Below are 20914 nucleotides of genomic sequence, written 5' to 3'. Positions count from 1 at the left end.
AGGGTTGTTCCTGGCAAAATTCTGTAGAAAAATCCACTTTGACAGGAAAAACAAATAAAAGTGCACGCAGGAAAAAATACAAAAAAAATGGGTGGTGCTGTGGAAAGCAGCCCGAATTTCACACAGAGAAATCTGTTGTGATAAAAATAAATACAAATACAAATTATTTCAGATAATAATGAAATATTTGTTTACTGTCAGAAAGGGGACTATTTTCTCTTAAATTACTGCTGATTTAATATGTTTGTCGTAACCCACTGGTGCAGACAGGAATCTGACCCATACTGAAGTCTGCACCAGTGGGTCACAGTGTAATATGTACATATACATATATATATATTTAACACATTTACTGTATACACACACACACACACACATAATATTATGTTAAACATTCTAAATGGGGTTGTGCTTTTCAACCCATTCAGTTAAGAAATTCAAGTAATCTTATTTCTTTTTTCATGTTCTTTAACCTGTTATACACATAAAAAATAAATAAAAAAGCAGTCTCAGACCCTAACTAAATGTGTGTGCCCTTTGGAATGTAGACTGTCATCCAACACACACACACACTATAAAAGGGTTGATGCAAGCGAGTCAATAAAGCCAACATATTTTTACACAGAGCAAAGGAGGCTATGTGACTGTCTGTGTACAGCTGAGCTCTGCTGACAACTGCCCAGCTGGCATTCAATGATTCACTGAGCTTCTGACTGCTGAACCTGGGATGTCAGGGGAGAGAACTAAATGGTGACAGCCTGGCATGACAGGGGAACTAACTAAAAGGTGGAAATTCTGTAGCTGCTTACTTAACACCAAAGTATAAGCAGCAGATTTCCTTCTGTGGTGTAGTAAATCAGTTGCATATATCTGTCAGTCAAAATTAGACTGAGGCAGTTTGAAGATGGACACACGATCAAACGACTGAATTCTTCTGTTTCAAAGCAATATTTAGACTGAGGCAGTTTCAAGCTGGACACATGATCAAACGACTGACTGCAGTTGCCATTTTGAGTACTGGAAATTGATTTGACTAAAAAATAAATGTCTGTGACCAAAAAAACAAAAACAATAAAAACAATAAAGCTACAGGAAATGGACCAGTGGTCATCAAACAAAGATTAAAGATATTCTTAAAAATCATCATTCCTTACCGCATGTTCAGTGTAATGGACATTCAGCACTGAAGACTTTTCATTTCATTTTTAAAAAAAGTCACTATTGTGCTAACAAACATTTATTACCCTGGATCTATGTTTTAGTACTGAACTTCAAATGACATAATCCAATATAAATTCTAGAACAATGCTGATGTATTTTCATCTCAAATTCAATCTTATGTTTCTGACGCTGCCAATGAAAATGTATGAGTATGTATTGTCGTTAAGAGCTGAAGAAACCGAGGCAAAATATTTCTGTTTGTTATTTTTGTGTACATTTTAGCTGTTTAATAATAAAAATGATTTTGTTTTCTAAGAGATCATATGAAAAAAAAACCCAGATTATATCACCATGTTACGTGAACAAAAGATCTGCTTTCATGCAGGCTTGTATGTGAACAATGATGCAATTTTCAACTGATCAGAAATATTACTTTCATGTTTTTGAATTAATATCTCCTCAAGATCAAATACATATCAATGAGAAAAATAAACATTCTAAATCACTCATGTGTATGCAATGCTCACAGCTGTCTACTGGCATCAACTGTTGTGCATATCTTAAATCACACAATGTTCAGTGTCCTTAGATGTAGCAGTTCCTGAAACATATTCTGCCCATGATGGAAATGAATCTTTGGTACTTCTGCTACAGTCTCATTTAGATCTGGGGTCCAGATATAGGTCCCAGAACTAAATAACATATTTTAACAGCAGCCATCAAGTGTATCACTATCATCAACTGACGTAATTCCAGCACAAAAAAAGCATTATCAGATGTTGCAGATTTTTGTTGCACAAAGTGAGAAATGGCTCTAGTGATTAAACAAAGACCCTGCATATATATGTCCATATGGGGACAGTACTTCAATCACTTCCAAAACAAAAAAATTCTTAAATATTTTCAAAATAGGAAATCAATCTTCACTTCTGACATCATTTCCATCATTAATAACCATGTAACCCCCCAAAATAAAATTCAGGCATATATGGGTTAAATTAATTTTGTTGTTGAATACATTGCCAGTAGCGTTGCAACAGCCATTGTCAACGACATCATACCCAAGTTTCACCTCCTTCCCTCTCCCCCATTTTCTCCGAATTTGCACAGATCTAAGGAATGGCTTCTGGGGCTTTTCTGCGGCAGTCACACCCAACTGAGACACCTTTTTTCTTTTTCATGAAATGGAAAAGCGCATTTCTGCATATCTCTCACATTTCTGCAACTACACACATGAGCCAAAAAAAAAAAAAAAAAAAAATAAAGAGAACACACAAGAGCAAAAAATGGAAAAGACAATATTCATCATCAAAAAACAAAAACACACAAAAAACAAACAAAAAACAACAACAAAAAAACAAAAACAAAAACACAATGGAAAAGAAAATGTTCTCATACCTCCATAAATAATTCTAGTTTTTTGCGCCACATCCGCGGAGACATTTTTCTTCAGCCATTCGCGAATATCGGCGTGCACATCCTGTGCCTGTTGAGGAGTGGCTGTTTTCCCCGTGCCGATAGCCCACACTGGCTCATAGGCAATCACCACATGATCCCATTTCGACACATTGTCTGCACAACAAGCCAGCACAAAGTATTCTTTACTTCAATGCAGCAAACACTCCTCTCTGTGACCTGCACAACAGGACAACACAACACATCCGACAGGGTTCTCTGTGGTAATGTTTTCTGTGAGAATGAAAAAATTAAAAATAAAACAAGAGAAAGAAATGTTTTGAGAACAATTTGCAAAACACACACACACACACACACACACATGCACACCACATAACTAATTTCTTCAGTACAAGTAACCAACTTCTCTCAGCAATGCTGACCAGAAAAGCAGCTTGATTATTTCCAATTCCTACACTAATAATTCTTTGATTGATCAGCCAGTGATGAAAGTCTCATGTGTAGCACTAAAAGAAAAATAATAAAAACAAAAAGAAAAAAAGAGAGAAAGAAAAAGCAGTGTGCTTTGTGGACATGCATACAACTGATGCCTTGAAAAACAAACAAAAATTCACTGATAGTGCCATCTGAACTGTGAACAAGAGATTTACCATATACTGACTGACAAAAGGATTCTTTTTAAATCCATCATTGCTGCCCCATCATTCCTGGTGTTTCAATGTCATTACTCATGTACTTCTACGCCTCCTGCTAAACTCCCTACTGATGACAATAGTCACTTTTGCTGCACAACCAGTTGTACTGCAGAGACTGTTCTTCAGTTCTGACCTGTTCCAGCGGCATTCCCCTAACATTGCTCATCCCCCAACCACATTAGCAGTCACAGCCAAGTCATCTGCCACAGTCCCAGCAGGCCACATGAAGCTGTCAGTTTTGTGTCATCATTAGGTCACACAGTTGACATGACCTTGCCCTGCTGTCCAGTCTTCAGTGATGTTCAGTGGTGCCTTCTCTGAACAAATATGGGACACCTTCTCTCCCGCCCCCATTCCCCTCTACTGTGGACAGTAATCACTATTAAGAACCCAGACTGAGTGAGCATCCTCATGGAATTAAGACGACCCTCACATCTTTCTTATGACAGTCCCCATGAATCTGCCAGCACCTATGACCTTGGCAGGAACTCAACATAGGCATGGAAGTGGAGGGAAAATATTAACTGAAGTGACCATGATGGCAAGGCATGATAGGGTTTTTCAATATCTTTGATGACCCAGGAATGACATTGCTGCTACAGGTCTGATCTTCCAGATCTTTTCTCTTTTTATTGACTCACTTGTGTAAACAAAGTGAGTCTATGTTTTAACCCGGTGTTCGGTTGTCTGTGTGTGTGTGTGTGTGTGTGTGTGTCTGTGTGTCCGTGGTAAACTTTAACACTGACATTTTCTCTGCAACTACTTTGTCAGTTGACACCAAATTTGGCATAAAAATAGGAAAAATTCAGTTCTTTCCAGTCATCTTGTTTAAAACAATATTGCGCTTCTGGGATGGGCACAAAAAAATAAAGAATGAAGCCTAATTATATGCAAACTGCATTTACTGTTATATTTATATTTTTTGTATTCTCTAAATTTGGCACTTTGATCTGATATTCTGACCCAACAGCTACAGCAGTCATTATTATCATTTTTGGCTCAAACAGGAACTTCTTTTGCTAAGCATGGAAGCTTTATTTATTTTGCAAACGTTTTGGTTCAGATAGAAAAAAAGGGAAATTACTATGTAATGCTAGTGGAGTTAATTTGCTTTAAACTGATCTTTCTCATCTTAAACATTACATTTTGAAACAAGAGAGGCAAGGCCTTCAAGACTCACTTGTGATGCACTTTTTAAAAAAAATGCAAGCTTTTTATGTATTGAGTATAATTTCAAAATGTAATGTTTAAGATGAGAAAGATCAGTTTAACCCCTAGGCTGCCTGCATGACGAGATAACTCGTCATGGCAAGCATGTATGCTTCGCTGCCTGCATGACGAGATAACTCGTCATCGAAATATTCTGACTTTTCCCTGGTTTGCATTCACTTCCTTGGCAAAAATAGTGGTAGCTTTAGCCTGGGGAATCTCTCTAGATTCTATTCATAGCTAGAAACCCCATCTACGTCATGAAGAGGAGGAGTTTGTATTATACTCCATGTTTGGTGTTTACATATACTTACCATGTCAAACTGATGCAAACTAGGCCTATGGTTTGCTCTGTTTGGCCAAATTTCGCGCGGCTAACAGTGAAAAGACGCCCCTCTTAGTCTGGCCCGCTCTTAGCCAATCAAACGCCTCTAACAGCTATAAGCGCTGAATCATTCCGTGGCCATGAATGAAAATGCCCCATGAGAACCACGGCGGAGACGCGGGGACGGACGGGAGGGCATTCGAGTTTGACATGGTAAGTATATGTAAACACCAAACATGGAGTATAATACAAACTCCTCCTTTTGGTGTCATATACTGTACCATGTCAAACTGATGCAGAATTTAAAGCAAATGGAGGAGGGCAACGCCTACTGGTTCGTATGGGGAGCCCTTGAAACTGAGACGGCAGTGTTAGCCGCGACAAAGGAAATCCCCTTGGAACCGTCAGCCCTGGTCATACGGAAATCCCGGAGGTAGAAGTTGATGAAGGGATTCTCCGACCGCCAGAAGGCTGCCTCCAAGACATGCTGCAGTGGTACCGAGTGCTGGAAAGCAGCCGAAGTAGCTATGGCCCGCACTTCGTGTGTTCTGGGATTAAGACAGCTGAGATCCTTGTGTGCATGAGAGTAGGCTCTACGAACGACTTGGGAAACCCAGCGGGAAATGGTGCCTGCAGCGATATCTTTCTTGTAATTCTCATTGAGGGAGATGAGAAGGCGCCTCTGAGAAGAACGCCTATGGCGAGACCTATTGCAATAGTATTTGAGGCACCGAACGGGGCAGAGATGCCTATCTTCATCATCTTGTGCCAGAATATCCGACAAAGGTCTGACCCTCAGAGAGGGGGAAGGGACCTCGGGGTCTTGGTTCTTAGCCAGAAACTCTGGAAGGAAACGAAGAGTGATGGAACCATCTCTGTGGAATGCTAGATCTTGTGGCAGACCACTAAGACCATGAATCTCACTTCTACGACGGCCCGTGGCCAGCAACAGAAGGAAAGTGGTCTTGAGAGTGAGCAGGTCAAAAGGAATAGTCCCCAATGGCTCAAAGGGCTGTTTTCGAATGAAATCCAGCACCAGGAACAAGTCCCAGAGGGGCACTCTTCTGGGATTCCTAGCTTCCTTCAGAGAGGCGCCCCTAGCCACTTCTCTGAGCAGGAAATCAGCTTCAAAAGCGGGACCACCTAGCTGTTTGATAGTGGTACAAATGGCAGACCTGTACCCTCTCACAGAACTAGCAGACAGGTTGAGAACCGAGGAGCAGTGAGCCAAAAAGTTGGCCAGCTGCATGCTCGTAGGGTTAGTAGGGGGAATGTTCTGAGCTGTACACCAACTCAGCCATTTCTTCCATCGAAAGTCATACAAAGTCTCTGTTCCCTCCCTCCTGGCTTTGGAGACTATGGAGAGGAGGTCGGAGGAGGCACCCCCCTTGGTCAGCGCGGCGGACACAGAGGCTGACCGAGGGGTGGAAGACTTCAATGGTGATGCTGACAGATCCGCCCGCACAGCAGCCACGCGTGCAGGTGGAGCATTTGAGGATTGGAGTGAGGAATGCCCGAACGAGGCTGCCTCAGCAGATGAGGTTTGGTTTCCAGTTCCAGTGGTGGAACATGTGTCAGGGACTGAAGGACCGGAAACCAGGGCTGGGCTGGCCATTTCGGCGCAATGAGGATCATCTGCGGGCGTTCCAACCTGGCTTTCCGTATCACCTTGGACAGGATTGGAAAGGGAGGAAACGCGTAGGCAATCAGACTGCTCCAGTCTAGAGAGAGAGCGTCCACTGCCCATGCTTCTGGGTCGGCGACTGGAGAGACGTACGTGGGAAGTCTCTTGCTGAACCTTGTCGCAAAGAGGTCCACCATCGGCCGGAACCACTGTTCCCACACTCCTTGCAGGGTGTCCTTGTCCAGGGTCCACTCTGTGTGTATGACACTCTTGGACCTGCTGAGAGCATCTGCCAAAATGTTGTCTTTCCCTGCTATGTGTCTCGCTGAAAGTGCAATGCCCCTGCTGTGGCACCAACGGAGGAGAGCCTCGGTCCGCAGAGAGAGGTCTGCCGAGTGCGCTCCGCCCCCTTTGTTCACGTAACAAGCGACTGTTGTGTTGTCCGTGAACAAGCGAATGGTCTTGCCTTTGGCCTCCGCTATGAAGTGCTGGAGAGCCCTGCGAACTGCCTCCAGTTCCAGAACATTGATGTGGCATAGGCGCTCCTCCGGGGACCAAGTCCCTGCTGCATGGAGTGAGTCCATGTGGGCTCCCCAGCCCATGGAGGAGGCGTCTGTGAATAGTGCCACCTGAAGAGTAGGTGGGGCTATGGGCACCCCCTGTGTCAGAAGAGGGGTGGTTAACCACTCTGATGTCACCTCGAGGAACCACTCGCCCAGACATATCCGGGTATCCCATGGCTGAGTGCTCTGGGACCACCGTAGCCTGAGTGCCCTCTGAAGAGGGCGCTTGAGAACCCTGCCCAGAGGGATGAGAGGTGCCATGGACTCCATCATGCCCAGGAGGGAAGAAAGTGTCCGCGCCGTTGCTTGGGAGGAATGGCGCAAGTGGTTGAGGAGGCCTGCCAGACGGTCCCACCGATCTGGCGTCGGAGAGACTATCATGGACCACGTGTCGAATCTCATCCCTAAGAAGTCGAAGGACTGGCTCGGGGACAGATCGCATTTCTCCTGGTTCGTGATGAAGCCCAGTTGGGAGCACAGGTCTAGAAGTCTGGCTGTATGACTCTGGCACAGAGCCTGTGACTGGGCCAGAATAAGCCAGTCGTCCAGGTACACACAGAGCCGAATGGACTCCGACCGGACGATTGACACCAATTCCCGCACCACCTTGGTAAACAGGAAAGGGGCAAGGGACAGACCAAATGGGAGGGCAGAGAACTGGAACACTCTGTCCCTCCACACGAACCTCAGGTACCGGCGGGATGCCGGGTGGATGAGGATATGGAAATAAGCATCTTTCAGATCGATGGACGTCGCCCAATCTCCCTGTTGCATGGTCTCCCGAATCTGTGCCTGTGTGTCCATCTTGAATTTCATCTTGGGGAGGAAACTGTTGAGGGGGGACAAGTCCAGGACTGGTCTCCACCCTCCGGAGACTTTTGGAATCACGAACAACCGGCCGTAAAAACCGGGGCCCGGGTCCGAGAGTTGAGATATCGCCCCTATGAGGAGTAGGTGCGATATCTCTTTCTCTAAGACGCTCTCCTGCTCCATCGAGCTGGGCACATAAGGAGGAGGAGTGGATCTTAGAGGGGGGCGGTCCCCCACCCAAGGGAGCATGTACCCCGACTCTAGCACCGACACTATCCAGTCGTTGAGTCCCAGAGCACGCCACTGATGCGCGTGCCGGGACAAGTTTCCTACTTGGAGGGGCTGAACGACTGGCGGTGCTGAATCGGGGCCCAGTCATTGGGGGTGCTGCCTTCTGGCCTTGGGCATGGCCGGACGGCTTGGACGGCCATGAGGTGGTTTGTTCCTCTGCCGCTGATTCTGAGCACGCCGCTTTGGCTTAGGAGGCGAGGTATATGGAGGAGCCCTGGTGGCGGGTCTCTTCAAAGGCATAGAACCCTGGCGCCCCTGGGAGGATTGGGCTAAATATGAGGCCACCTCCCGGTTTGTCTCTGCCCTGTGGCTGACAAAATGCGGCGCATACTGGCCGAAGAGGGAGTGCTGCTGTGCTGGGATGGACCGCAGAGCAGCCCTCTCCTCTACTGGAATGTTAGAGAGGCGGAGAACAGCATCCCGCCGCGCTAGCACCGTATTGAAGTGAAGGCTGGTAGCTGCGTCTGCAGCTGCCGTGAGACCAGACGCTACTCGATTGCCAAAAGTGTTTAACCTCGGGTCTGAGAAGAGGCCAGGCAGGCCAGAGGAAGGAGACTCCGTGTCCTGCTGAACTGGACGTCGTTCCCACAGCTCATTGGCTCTGTGGAGGAACGCGTCAAAGAAGGTATAAGCCGTGGACACCTCGAGGAGGCAGCGGCGGGCCAGTTTGTCCCACTCTGCAAATGTCTTAAAGGGAAGAGTAGCTGAGGTGGGGAAGGTGGTGCGCTGTGAGACCAACATCCTGTCCTGCGCGGAGGGCTCTGCTTCCCTGTAGGCAGGGTGGTCCTGTGTGTACCAGGACCACACTCCTCCCTTGGAGGGATCTTTAAGGAACTTGCCTGGGGCAAAAGCGCCCGGGGCAGAGAGTGACTCCCTGCCTGGAGGAGGGATGGAAGCAGCACCCCTGACGGTGTGGGCTGGCTTATTAAGCCACTCCTGAGCCATTTCTGGCACTCTGAGTCGCCTTGTGGTTCTGGAGTTAGAGTCACCTGACCGTAGGAGGGTTAAGGGTGACAAAGTTGCCTGAGGGACTGATTCAGCATGTGTGACCCTATTGGGGAGGGTCAGTTCGAGCTCGGCAAAGTCCGAGTTTGGTTCAGGCTGGTCCCTAGGGAGGCGTGGGCTCCATCTGTCGCACTGGGATGGGGGCGAAGAGTGCTCATCTGCTTGTTCGTCCTCATCCGAAGACAGGGGCTGTCCTTCTTGTTCACAGTCCATCCCCTGTTGGGTGCCATCCCAAGTGGATGTACCCACGGGGGCGTCCTGTGGGCTGTGGTCAGCCCAGCGGGATGAGCTGGGGCGATCCCGAGCAGGGACCCTGGTCTCCTCTGTTATGTCCTTGACACCTGAAGAGGGTGGGGAGTGTGTGGACCGTAGGTCCAACCATGCTTGGGATGGTGGGTGCCACACCTTCTCAGAGAGAGCGTCCCTGGACGCCAGAGGGACCCACGACTGCTGTGAGGGGACGAACACCCACTCATCTCCTTTTAGGACCGAGGGCTGGGTAGGTGGGACCAGCGGGCTCCCACGGGCTGAGCGGGGTCCCTCAGCTGCCGTCGGTCCTGAAAAGGAAGCCGTAGTGACCGTGGCGGTCACCTGCGTGCTGACAGAGGACCTATTCGAGGCTGTAGTGTTAACACTGGTCGAGGAGCTCGACCTGCCCAACAAAGAGTCAATCCCTCTTGTCGGGGCTGTGTGTGTCACTCTGTGGTCTGTGCTGGGTTGGGTCCGGTGGGGAGCGGACCAGGGGTTAGTCCCTGGTCCTCCCGGGAACCCAGCATGCACCATAGGTGCACCCCAGTACGGGTAGAATGGGGGATACCACCCGTGGGCACCAGCCATCCCGTGACCCCAGCCCCAAGGGTCACTGGTGCCTTGACCTCGTTGAAGGGAAAAGCCTGGCCAAGTCGGAGGGAGGTCAGGTCCGACTTGGGTGTCAGACAGGCCGAAAGGCCGGCGGTCTGACTGCCCGGAACCGCCTGACACGCGCGGGACTCCCCCAGCAGGGGAGACCGGCCGGATAGCGGGGAGACCTGCAGAGCAGGTTGCCACGCGCCCAGAATCCCCTCCCGTGGGGAGACTGGGGTGGCTTGGCCCGGGGTGGGCTAAGTGGAGGTCCCCCCCCGGAACCAACTGTTTTTCTCCCCCAGGAGGAGGTGGGGGAGGGGGGTCGACCGAGGAGGGAGGAGGGGAAACAGCACTGGGGCCCCTGAGGGCCGTCTCCGTGTGGGGACCCGGATAACGGCGGGGGGCGGCCTCCCCTTGGGAGACCGCACCCAGCCGCGAGTTCCCACCACCAAGAGAGGACGTGCTACTCCCCCTTCCACCCGCCTCGCGCTGGGACACTTCGGGAGGTGACGCTCGAATCCCTTTCCCCCCGGTCCCCTTCATGACCGTTTTATCGGGACGAGCGTCCCCTCCGCGATCAGCGTCTGCAGACGCATCGCCGCGGTCCCTATCGGGAGAAATCATGAGCTCCGGGCCTGGGAGAGTCTCTTGGCGAGTATCTCTGCCAGCATCATGATCCCTGCCTTCGTAGGATGGCAAACGAGGCATGGTACCGCGCGTAAGCACCCAGCGAACAATACGAACCCCAACAGAGAAAGGAAAGACAGGATCGACTCAGAGGTAGAAAATACGAAGAAATCGAGGGGGCCGAGTCGAAACGAGTACACAGAATGTAAGCACAATACACATGCAAGCCGCATACAACAAAATAAGGCCAAATGAAAACGCTTAATAGCCAAAAAAAGCGTTAGACGAGACAGAGCGAAAACCTGACAAGATGGCGTGGAGAGCCTTGGCCAAAGGAATGATTCAGCGCTTATAGCTGTTAGAGGCGTTTGATTGGCTAAGAGCGGGCCAGACTAAGAGGGGCGTCTTTTCACTGTTAGCCGCGCGAAATTTGGCCAAACAGAGCAAACCATAGGCCTAGTTTGCATCAGTTTGACATGGTACAGTATATGACACCAAACAGTCCTTTATTTGAACGTTTTGGTTGGGTCACTGTCCAAGTGTTTGCCTGACTTCTCTCCTCGCTCGCTCAACAAAATGTCGGACTGACGCCGTGCTCAAGACATGCGATCGTGACGAACTAAATCAACCATGATTTCTTTCTTTAGCTGATGCTCAGAAAGAATTGAAGCGTCAATTCGAAGGAGAAGATAGAGATGAACATTTATAGGACGATCTGATAGAAAATAAATGAATAATGAAGAGAGTGGCCACGATGCGACTGTCAGTGAGTGATGCCGGCTGTACAGATCTTAGCAGACGACAGATGACCGAATTAGCAGCAGAGCGATATTCTTGGCACGCAGCCAACGCGGTCTGATGAGAACTGAATCAAGTGACCGTGTGAGAGGGGTGAGGAGGAGGGGGTGGAGACTGAGGGGGTGTGGCCTCACATCCATCTTATCACTTGGAGAAGTCACAATGTATTGTGTATCTATCTCTTAAAAAATATATATGTATATTGTGGTTGTTCTAGTATGATTTTGGGTTTGCAGATATCCATTTGTCCAGAAAATATTATGTTTTTGTGCAAATTACCTGACTAATGTTTGTAATGAACAAGTTGAAAATGTGACAAAAAACAAAACACTGATTTCAAAACAACAGCATGTCACTAAAAATATATAAAATGGGAAAACAGCATGTGTTTTGTATTCTTTATTCATTTACCTTTCAGAAAATATATACTTTTATGGGTCTTTCTCCAATAACAAAGAGCACAGAATTTTTTGAAAATTTATACCCGTTTTTTGTGAAAAAACCCTGGCAAATAGATTTCACTTAAATCTTATTTTCCTGGCAGCGAAAGGGTTAAAGCAAACTAAGTTCCCCAGCAGAGTAATTTCCCTTGTTTTACTGCCGACACCAAAACGTTTGCAATAAATAAAACTTCCACGCTTAGCAAAAGAAGTTCCTGTTTGAACAAAAAATGACAATAATGACAGATCTTTTGTTGGGTCGAATATCAGATGAAAGTGCCAAGTTTAGAGAATACAAAAAATATAAATATAACAGTAAATGCATTATACTCAATACATAAAAAGCTTGGATTTTTTTAAAAGTGTATCACAAGTGAATCATGAAGGCCTTGCCTTTCTTGTTATCTTTTGTTCTTTCCTTTTTTTTCAGGGGGGCTGCGGGGGTGGGTGGCTGGGATGGATGTAAAGGCAGTAACATGCTGTACCCATGTCTCAATTTATTTTTTTTGTGCTCAGATAAAAGGAAGGAAAAATCTTGAAGGCTAACATGGGATTCCTACAGATTAAAGAAGAAAAAAAAAAGGACATTCACAGTTCTTTAACTGTCTGAACTGTTTTTACACGTGAGCCAAACAATGCTACAAATGTACATGACATCAGTCTGTTCACATCACCTATCTCTCAATAACTCTGTCTCTGTCCATCCCTGTCTCCATGCTTTTTCCCTGCATCCTGTTTCCCCTCTCCTTAACACCTGATCTCTTTATTCTTACACACCCAGTTGCAGTCCATGTCTCAGAGGTTCACCTTCTTGTACTCTCTCTGTATCTTTCTTTTTTTCGTATTTCTTTCTAAATAATTATATTTCACTTGCTATCAGTGCCACTCAATGGACCCTTCATCATGTATTAATCTATCAACAGACTTTCTGAATCTGTTTTTAGTTTTGTGTGCAAAATCATCATTTTTTTCTTCCTTTTATAAGAGAGAGAAAGAGAGAGAGAGAGAGTGCATGCATGCATGCGCATGTGTGTGTTTAATGTTAAAGCACTTTCAGCAGCACTCAACAAGTATCCATTGTCATTATTACTTACCAGCTATGTGCTTCATCTGTTTGTAGATCACCTCCTGTGTTTTACCACCTTCCCTCTCTTCCAGTTTCTCCCCCACGCAGGGGATCAGCTTCATACCCTGATCCAGGGCAAACTTTGTCTTCTCTCCAATCAACTGAAAGCACACAGCATTCATTTCAATGATGCACACGTACACTTCAGTTTCAAACATGTGGCAAAGGCAGACTGAACCATTCCATATATGTTACACCTCATCCGCTTTCTATAAAAAATAAAAATAAAAATAATAAAAAAACCAAGAGAGGAATACCCTTCTTGGCTCACGTGTGTCATGTGTGATTCCAACAAGTTATATAAATGGCAGGTTTCACAGTATGCTGGTCAAAGATAACTTGATTTATGTGGCATCTGTCTTGTATGTTTATGACAATTTTGTGTTTGTTTCACAATTCATATACATGTGGAAAATGTAAACACACCGACAGGATGCTTAATATTTCTTCCAGTGTTGTGGTTTATTTGTGCGAGATGTGATGAAGTATGTCTGGGTTCTTTTTCAGTGCGCCGAGTGCGTGCTGTGCAAGAGGCCTTGATTTATATTCTAATCCAAAAGACTATGATTTTCCAATGAAACTTGGGAGAAAAGGGGTGAACCAACACCCTCATGGACTCTCTGTATAGTGTATTGGCAGCTGAGCATCTTAACCATTCTGCCACCTTCCTCCTAAAACTGACTAAGGATGAATAAGTATCTATCTGTCTGCTTACCTAAATATCTATCTACTATCTAAAAAAAAAAAATCTTTTTTAATTCAAATAAAAAGAGATACACACACACACACAAAAGTCCAGTCCATCTGTCTATGTATCTCTCTATTTATCTATTTCCTTTCTGTCTTCCCTTCTGTCTGTCTATATCAGCAATTTTGCCTATTTTCCCCAAGCCTGAAGCTTAAGAGCTTCTGGCATGCACGCTGTGGCTGTCCGCCTTGAAACAGCTCGCACCAACTGGTTTTCATGTCTCTCTTTCACTTTGCTTGTCTATACTCTTCCAACCTAAGCCTCAGCTTTTCAGTGATTATTGGTTCGGCTTGAAAAAACACACATTACAAATGTAGAGGTCAAATGATGATTTTCGCTCGTCATACACTTTATCAAAATTGGAAAAACAGTAATTCTTGGTACAAAACAAAGACTCTTTTAATTTCCTTTTGAATGTTATGCAAAAAAAACCAACACAGGACAATCAGGACATCATGGGTGCACACAAGCTCTGAACTGAAAAACAGGCTATGCATCATTCAGATGCAAAAAAGGAAACCAGATACGAGCAGACATCCACTTAACTACTACATGTTAAACGATCTTTATTGGTTCCAGTCTTACAGAAAAGGAACACCTCTGAGGTAGTATGATCTTACCATTATGCTGTCAGTCATTAAGAATCATATCATAGGGGTATTTTTCGTGAGTGCATGAAAGTGTTCTGTCACAGGGGATACCCACTGAAATACAAAAACAGAACATGTCAATTCAACTCAAAATGTTTTGACAAACGTTTCTCTTATTTTCGTAATGCAACAAATAAAAAGCATATTAAGCTGTCGGTTGCTGAAATAAATGATTAAACAGAAGAAGCATTTTAGGGTAGTGCTTTTATTTTTATTTGTAAAACACTGCAATTCGAAGTTTTCCAGAACATCATGCCTGCAACTTTACGACAAAAAAAATATACAAGATATGTTTACTCTATGCGACTTTAAAGTCTGTTAGAGAGAAAAGTGTGTGTATGCATGTACATGTGTGTGTGTGTGTGTGTGTGTGTGTGTGTGTGTGTATGTGTGTCCATTAAAAAAAAAAGTAGTATTGTTTCATCTTCCAGATCATATGCAACATATCTGCTTGGCTTTCGTGCATTTGTGACAGTGCAAATTCATGCATGTGCAAGTGTGCAATATATTTTTTTTTAAAAGGTATGCTTTTTTTAACATTATACATCATTAATTTAATTTAATCAGATATAATAATCCTTTTCTTTTTCTTTTATTGTTTTTATTTACTCTTACAAGCACCACTCCTTCATAAGTTCACTTCTATTTCAGTATCACTCTCTTGCTCCCTCTGTCTTACAATTACATGAAGGATTGTTTTTATTAATTTATATAATATATAGTGCATTTGTGCATGTAAAATAACAGTATGATAAACACAACATAATTATCTTTCTTTTGTTTCCATTCTTGTTTGCCTACAATGCAAAATCCCTTACCACTGCACACGTTCATCACCCTCACTACTATCCCTCTCTCTCAACAAATTGTATTTTGCTTTCTTCAGGTCTGGAGCAGTGCTGTTTAATGAATTTTTTTTTTTTAATCACAGATTCAGTAAATGGCTCATGAACATGTTTGATAAACATGCACTTTATGAACACATCCATTCATATAGGAAAATGCGAAAAAAACAAAAACAACTTAGCCGTATGAAGTGCACAGGAGTCGAGATGGCTGCCGGAAAAAGAGGGCACTAGCCAGCGGGACAAAGGGGAGGTTACCTACTTCTGGGAGGTTATCGGCCGTAGTTACTTTCATTTTCTCCGCATAGGCAGATAGTAGTTTGCTGGAGTCTGCACTAGTGGGTCACGGTTAAGTATGTGTAATTAAACTTGAATTTTATTCTTCTCCATAAATTTCTGTAACATAGGGGAAACACCTGCATGAGCTGGAAAGAGAGGGACCAGGGGAAGGGGTGGCACTTGTGTGGGATGTGGGGAGGTAATTCTTTTTAAAACACTGCATTATTCTTGTATCTCATTCTCTAGACCTTGACTAGATGAATACAAATCACTTTATTTCATCAAAATAGCTTAGAAAATGAACAAACTGCCTGTTTGGCTATTTTGAAAAAAAATTTGCTGTAAGAAAATTTGCATTACTTTAGATTTCAGAGCTCATATCAAGAAAACTATCAACCTTACAGCCGAAAAAAACCCCATAACTACCATATACAAAAAATATTACTTTCCTATGTTTCTAGCCTTTTGTGTTGTTTAGCATGTTTGCAGTGATGCTGCAAAATTGGAAATTTGACCAAATACTCAAAATGAAAGAAAAAAGCTCAAATTCAATGAAAAACTCTGCTTAACTTAAGTTCTTGTGTGCACAGAATCATGTTATTTGAAAAATTTTTGTTTTGACTTGTATTTAAATGTAAGCTTTACTTAGACTTGCTTTATTAGACACTTTAAAAATGTTTTTCAGGTTAAAAAAAAAATCAGTTTATGCCAGTTACTTTGTCACAGTCTGAAACATTTATATTGACATGTACATGTATGTAACTTGTAAGTGTGGTACTGTGCACGTGTTTTATGCATGAGCATATGTATGCCAGCTAGTCTGTGTGTACACAACTGACCTGGTCTGGCTCTCCAAAGATGTGCCTCCTTTCTGAGTGACCCAAGATGATCCAATCCGCGCCATTTTCCTTGATCATTCCAGGGCTGTAAACACACACACACACACACAATCAAAATCATTCATACACATTTAAAACAAGATTTATGCAATTTGTGACTGAAACGCTCTGCCATCAGACTCGTCTCAACCACCAAACAGAATTCTGCTTCCATCAAATTCATTAAATGTTGTTGGTTTGTTGAACACCACACACACAAAAAGAAGCCAGTTAAAGAGAAAGCACAACACAGACAACAAAATCAGATACTTCACTTCAGAGAAAGATATAATGATAAAGCAGAAGACTGTTCAGGAGAACAGCACAGACTGTCCATACCCATGCATATCATTTTAATGTTTTATTTTGTTTTGAAAGGAGAGGGGAAGAGATAATCTTGATAAATGCTTTTCAAATTTTACTACATGATAAAAAAAATTAATAAAAAATCTTTTGAATTTCTTTCCTACTGTGAATGAATCATACTGGCTGTATGATAAAGTACTTGCAAAGTGATGAAAGACAGGTGTTTCACTGACCTGAGCTCTCCTGTGAATGCCCCCTTTTCTACCTTGTAACAGTTCTGAGCAGCTATGGCAACCTTCTTGTCCAGTTTTTCACGGACAAATGGGATGTAGATGGCAGGTGGAGCTACCACAACTTCTGTAAACAATAACAGCACAACACAACATCTCAACATGAGCAGTAAAAAAAAAAAAGAGGCCTGCCAGATACCCCCCCTTTTTTTTTTTTTTGTCTTTTTTGTTGTTGCCAAATTGTCAATGACCCTATTTTTCCTTTCATGCATTTTCCAGGCTGTAAATGTAACACAAGAAGTGGAAACGGCCAATCACCATTTAAAAAAAACTTGGGGTAAAACTAAACCACTGAGAGAATTAGGGAGTGGGTGGAAGGAAAGCCAAGAGGACCTGCCCGTGACAGGAAGAAGAAAAGACATCAAGATGGAAAGAGACTATTTCTGGAAGAAGATGTGTGACAAAAAAGGATCGGCAGAGAAAAGGACACACACACACACACACACACACACACGCACACACACACACACACACACTGTAGAGATAGAAGACACTTTAGATGGGGGATGGAGAAGACAGGGAGGTATATACAGGAAATAAAGACAGAAGAAAAAGGAGAGAATAGTTTACAGAAAGGATGTGAGAAAGGTTTGGGCAAAAAGGGAAGAAAGATGGAACTGGAAGTGGAAGAAAGCAGAAACTGAGAAGTTAAACCATCTGCTTTTCACCTTGACTAACTCTTATTTAGGCAACAGAAGCTACTCTCATTTGAACAGAACCACATTATTTAGTTTCCGTTTGGAAGAACTTTGTCTTTTAAAGCAAAGAACAGTTATTCAAAACAAAACAACAAAACAAAAAAAGAAGAAGTAAAATTCCAAAGGAACCAAACGGTTGACAATGAAAAATCATTAATTTTTCACAGTTTTGTTGTTTGTACTCTGTGAAAGCTTTCAGTGTGTTAATGTGAATGTGTGTGTGTGTGTGTGTGTGTGTGTGTGTGTGTGTGTGTGTGTGTGTGTGTGTGTGTGTGTGTGTGTAGGGACAATCTGCAGACATTTTCAAAGCATTCAACTTCAAGTTTCACTGATAACAGGGTAAATGCCACAATTACATGAAAATATATCAGACAGCTTATGATATATATATATATATATATTTTTTTTTTTCCCCCCATTCAAGAAAGGCCATGGCCCCATTTGAAGGGGATACACATAAATAGGAAACATTTTAGAAAATGATGTGCACAAAAATATTGTACATGTAATTTGTGAATATTGTGTATCTTTGAACAATATCAAAGTATCAGCTCATAATAGTTCTTCTCTGAAACGACTTATAGAGAAAAACTGTGAAGTTCTTTGTAACAGATACATTTCTGCAAGACATTAATAATGTTAGTCTGAAAAAGGTTGGTGTACTATAATACTTTGAAGGGATGAATCTTTTTCTAAGATCATCAAATGCCGGACAGCAAAAAACAAAATGAACTTTATCCTCTCTCTCGGATCTGCACATCAGACATGTCTACTTTTATTTTTCTTGTACCTTTGAGCGTCCACAGCTTTATCAGAAACACCAATTCTAAACTTAGTTATCATACATCTCACAGACTTATTCATATTCATTACAATATAGTGTTCTGTTAACTTATTCATTTTTAGTAGTCTGTACAAAGACAATTTATCACTATTTTCAATATGACTATTCCATTCCTGCCATCTACAATCTACCATTGTTGTCTAAAACAAACTAGTAAACTTTCAACACATCCAACACCTTGATTTAACCAAACAAAATTAATGAAAAACCATAACTACATAGACACTTCCGAATATTTGTTGCCCAAATGATTTTCCCTCTACAATCTAAATTATACAGTATCTTATAAACTTGTGCAGGAGTCTCTGTTCACACATTTGGATAAGTTTTAACCAATACTTAATACATTTAATATATGAATTATGATATATCGGGTATCTTTCCAATTCACCATAAACCAGATCGTTTGGGGGGTGGGGGAAGAGATAACTGTACGTAGTCTCTTCACTCCTTCATGTATACATATGGCTAAGTTATACAGAGTACATTTCTGTTCTGAAGACATGAGTAAATTGAACCTAAAATTAGACGGATCTCTATAATGTTTCGGTTGAATACGTTTTTGTCTTAGGTCACACAAAGCAGGGCAACATAACAAAAAATGTAATTCATCTTCTTTACCCAGACTGCATAAATGGCATGTATACATGGGTTCATTTAGAATGCTATACCTGAAACTATGAGAAGCAATATTAGAAATACCAAATCTAAATTTTGTCAGTGCACATTTTATACATCTGTTTGGGGTGAAAGTTGAGACACGAAGCTGAGAGGTTACGCGTGGCGAGCTCTGAACGTTCTTGCAGTTTTTGCTGGCTGTGGATAATACCTACCCCTGTAAGTTTGCAGTCAAATTTGTAACGTATCATGCCTTCGATCCCATCTACTTTTTGCTCGGTGTGTGGATGTTTTCAAGCAGTCTTTTTGCCTCATTTATATGAGAGAGATAGGGAGTGAGATCTAATCTACCAACATATAACTTAAATGGGATATAAAAATAAGACCTCATCTCTTAAAGACTTTTCTACAGGTCTACAAGCTTTAACTATCAGTAAAGTATGCCATGTTATGACCTTGACCATTAACATGTAACCTTGAATCTTAATGGGGATCATGCTGTAATCATGGCCAGTGACAAAACTGATAAAAATTGGATGCAAGACACAAATGAGCTCATCCAAATGTTTCTGTTTTTTTACAAATGACCTTGATCTTTGACCTTTCACCTTGTTTACCTCATCATCATACAGGTTTGGGACTATACCATATCATCATGACATGGGTAGATCTATTCTACAGGCATACTTCATTTCATAATATATTCCAGCATGAATTAGGCGTTAGAGGCATAACCACCTGCAGTACTGTCCAGCAAATTTGAGTAACACTTCTAAAGACACAGCCATGAAGTGAAAGCTTATCAACTGAGTGATCTCAATCTTCCAATCTGATTCCACAGCACAGACCTATTCTGGGTAAGAACCAGCCATAGACCAGGAAAAAAAAAAAACCACCCCAAAAAACCAACAAAAAAACCATCCACCTCTGCTTCGCCTCAAACATCACAGTCATTAGTCTGCAATGTACTGTGCCACAGTAGTTGCTCTAAAATTACAGTAAAATAATCTATTAATAATCTTTTTTTTCTTTTTAATTTCATTCTCATTATTTCAGAGGGCATGAGCTCATTTAGAGTTTCAAAAACTGAACCAGTGAATTTTCTGGAGTTTATTCTTGAGAGAATAAAACAAGGCTTCAAACTCCACTGATTATGCTGACAAATCAAAATAGATTATTTATACAGGGCTGACTGCAAACAGAAAATGCAGGGGTGGCGTATCACTGCTAAATGCAGTGTTGGTATCACAATCACTGATTTTTCAAGAATTAACATTACTTCCTTAGCCCGCTTTTTCAGTATCCCGGGTATTCGTGGGCCTGTTTCCTTTTTCTTTTGTTCGTGGCTACGTGACCGTTAAGGATGTAAAATCAAGTTCTGAAGTTGATTTGTCAGCTTCACAGTTCTTGTTCGGTTAACGTTAAGTATGGAATAGACAACAAGGTGCATTACATAAAAGCAACTTATCAAGACCAGTTAACACAAATGTTAAGTAGCTCTTGAAACATTAGAAACACCATGGTTACCGGCAATGTGCTTAAGTTCTATTTTCACACATGCGTTCCATAACCTTGACACAGTCGGCCGCAACAGGGACCTTACTTTGCACAAACACTTATCAATCATCAAAATAAAGCAAACCTGTTTTATCACTCAGAGGTCCTTTGTTTAAAAAGTCTATAATGCCGGTGATTTCTTTTTTGTTTCCATTCATTTTCCAGTTTCCGCCCACAAAAAATTTTCGGTCTCCCATTTTGGTTGTTCCTCCGGCACAGCACACAGGACCTCGACGAGCTCTACAACTGTCTGCTTTCACCTTCCCAA

At 43.0% G+C, this 20914-nt stretch overlaps 1 protein-coding gene across 1 annotated transcript in view; it reads right to left on the bottom strand.

Annotated features, from left to right (window-relative positions):
* The window catches only part of LOC143287676 (triosephosphate isomerase-like), a 23091-nt gene extending 2177 nt beyond the window's left edge, over positions 1–20914 (bottom strand). Inside the window, exons 1-5 of the mRNA XM_076595857.1 lie at positions 20732–20914; positions 16873–16996; positions 16295–16379; positions 12902–13034; positions 2560–2733 (exon numbers count right to left, since the gene is read on the bottom strand). Of these exons, the coding sequence (XP_076451972.1) occupies positions 2560–2733; positions 12902–13034; positions 16295–16379; positions 16873–16996; positions 20732–20843 (628 nt within the window). The 5' untranslated portion in view covers positions 20844–20914. The remainder of the gene's footprint in view (positions 1–2559; positions 2734–12901; positions 13035–16294; positions 16380–16872; positions 16997–20731) is intronic.

Source organism: Babylonia areolata, chromosome 11, assembly GCF_041734735.1.
Source record: "Babylonia areolata isolate BAREFJ2019XMU chromosome 11, ASM4173473v1, whole genome shotgun sequence".
Lineage (NCBI taxonomy): Eukaryota > Metazoa > Mollusca > Gastropoda > Neogastropoda > Buccinidae > Babylonia > Babylonia areolata.
Note: the sequence above shows the minus strand (reverse complement) of the source record. Positions and strands in the feature narration are given on the sequence as shown.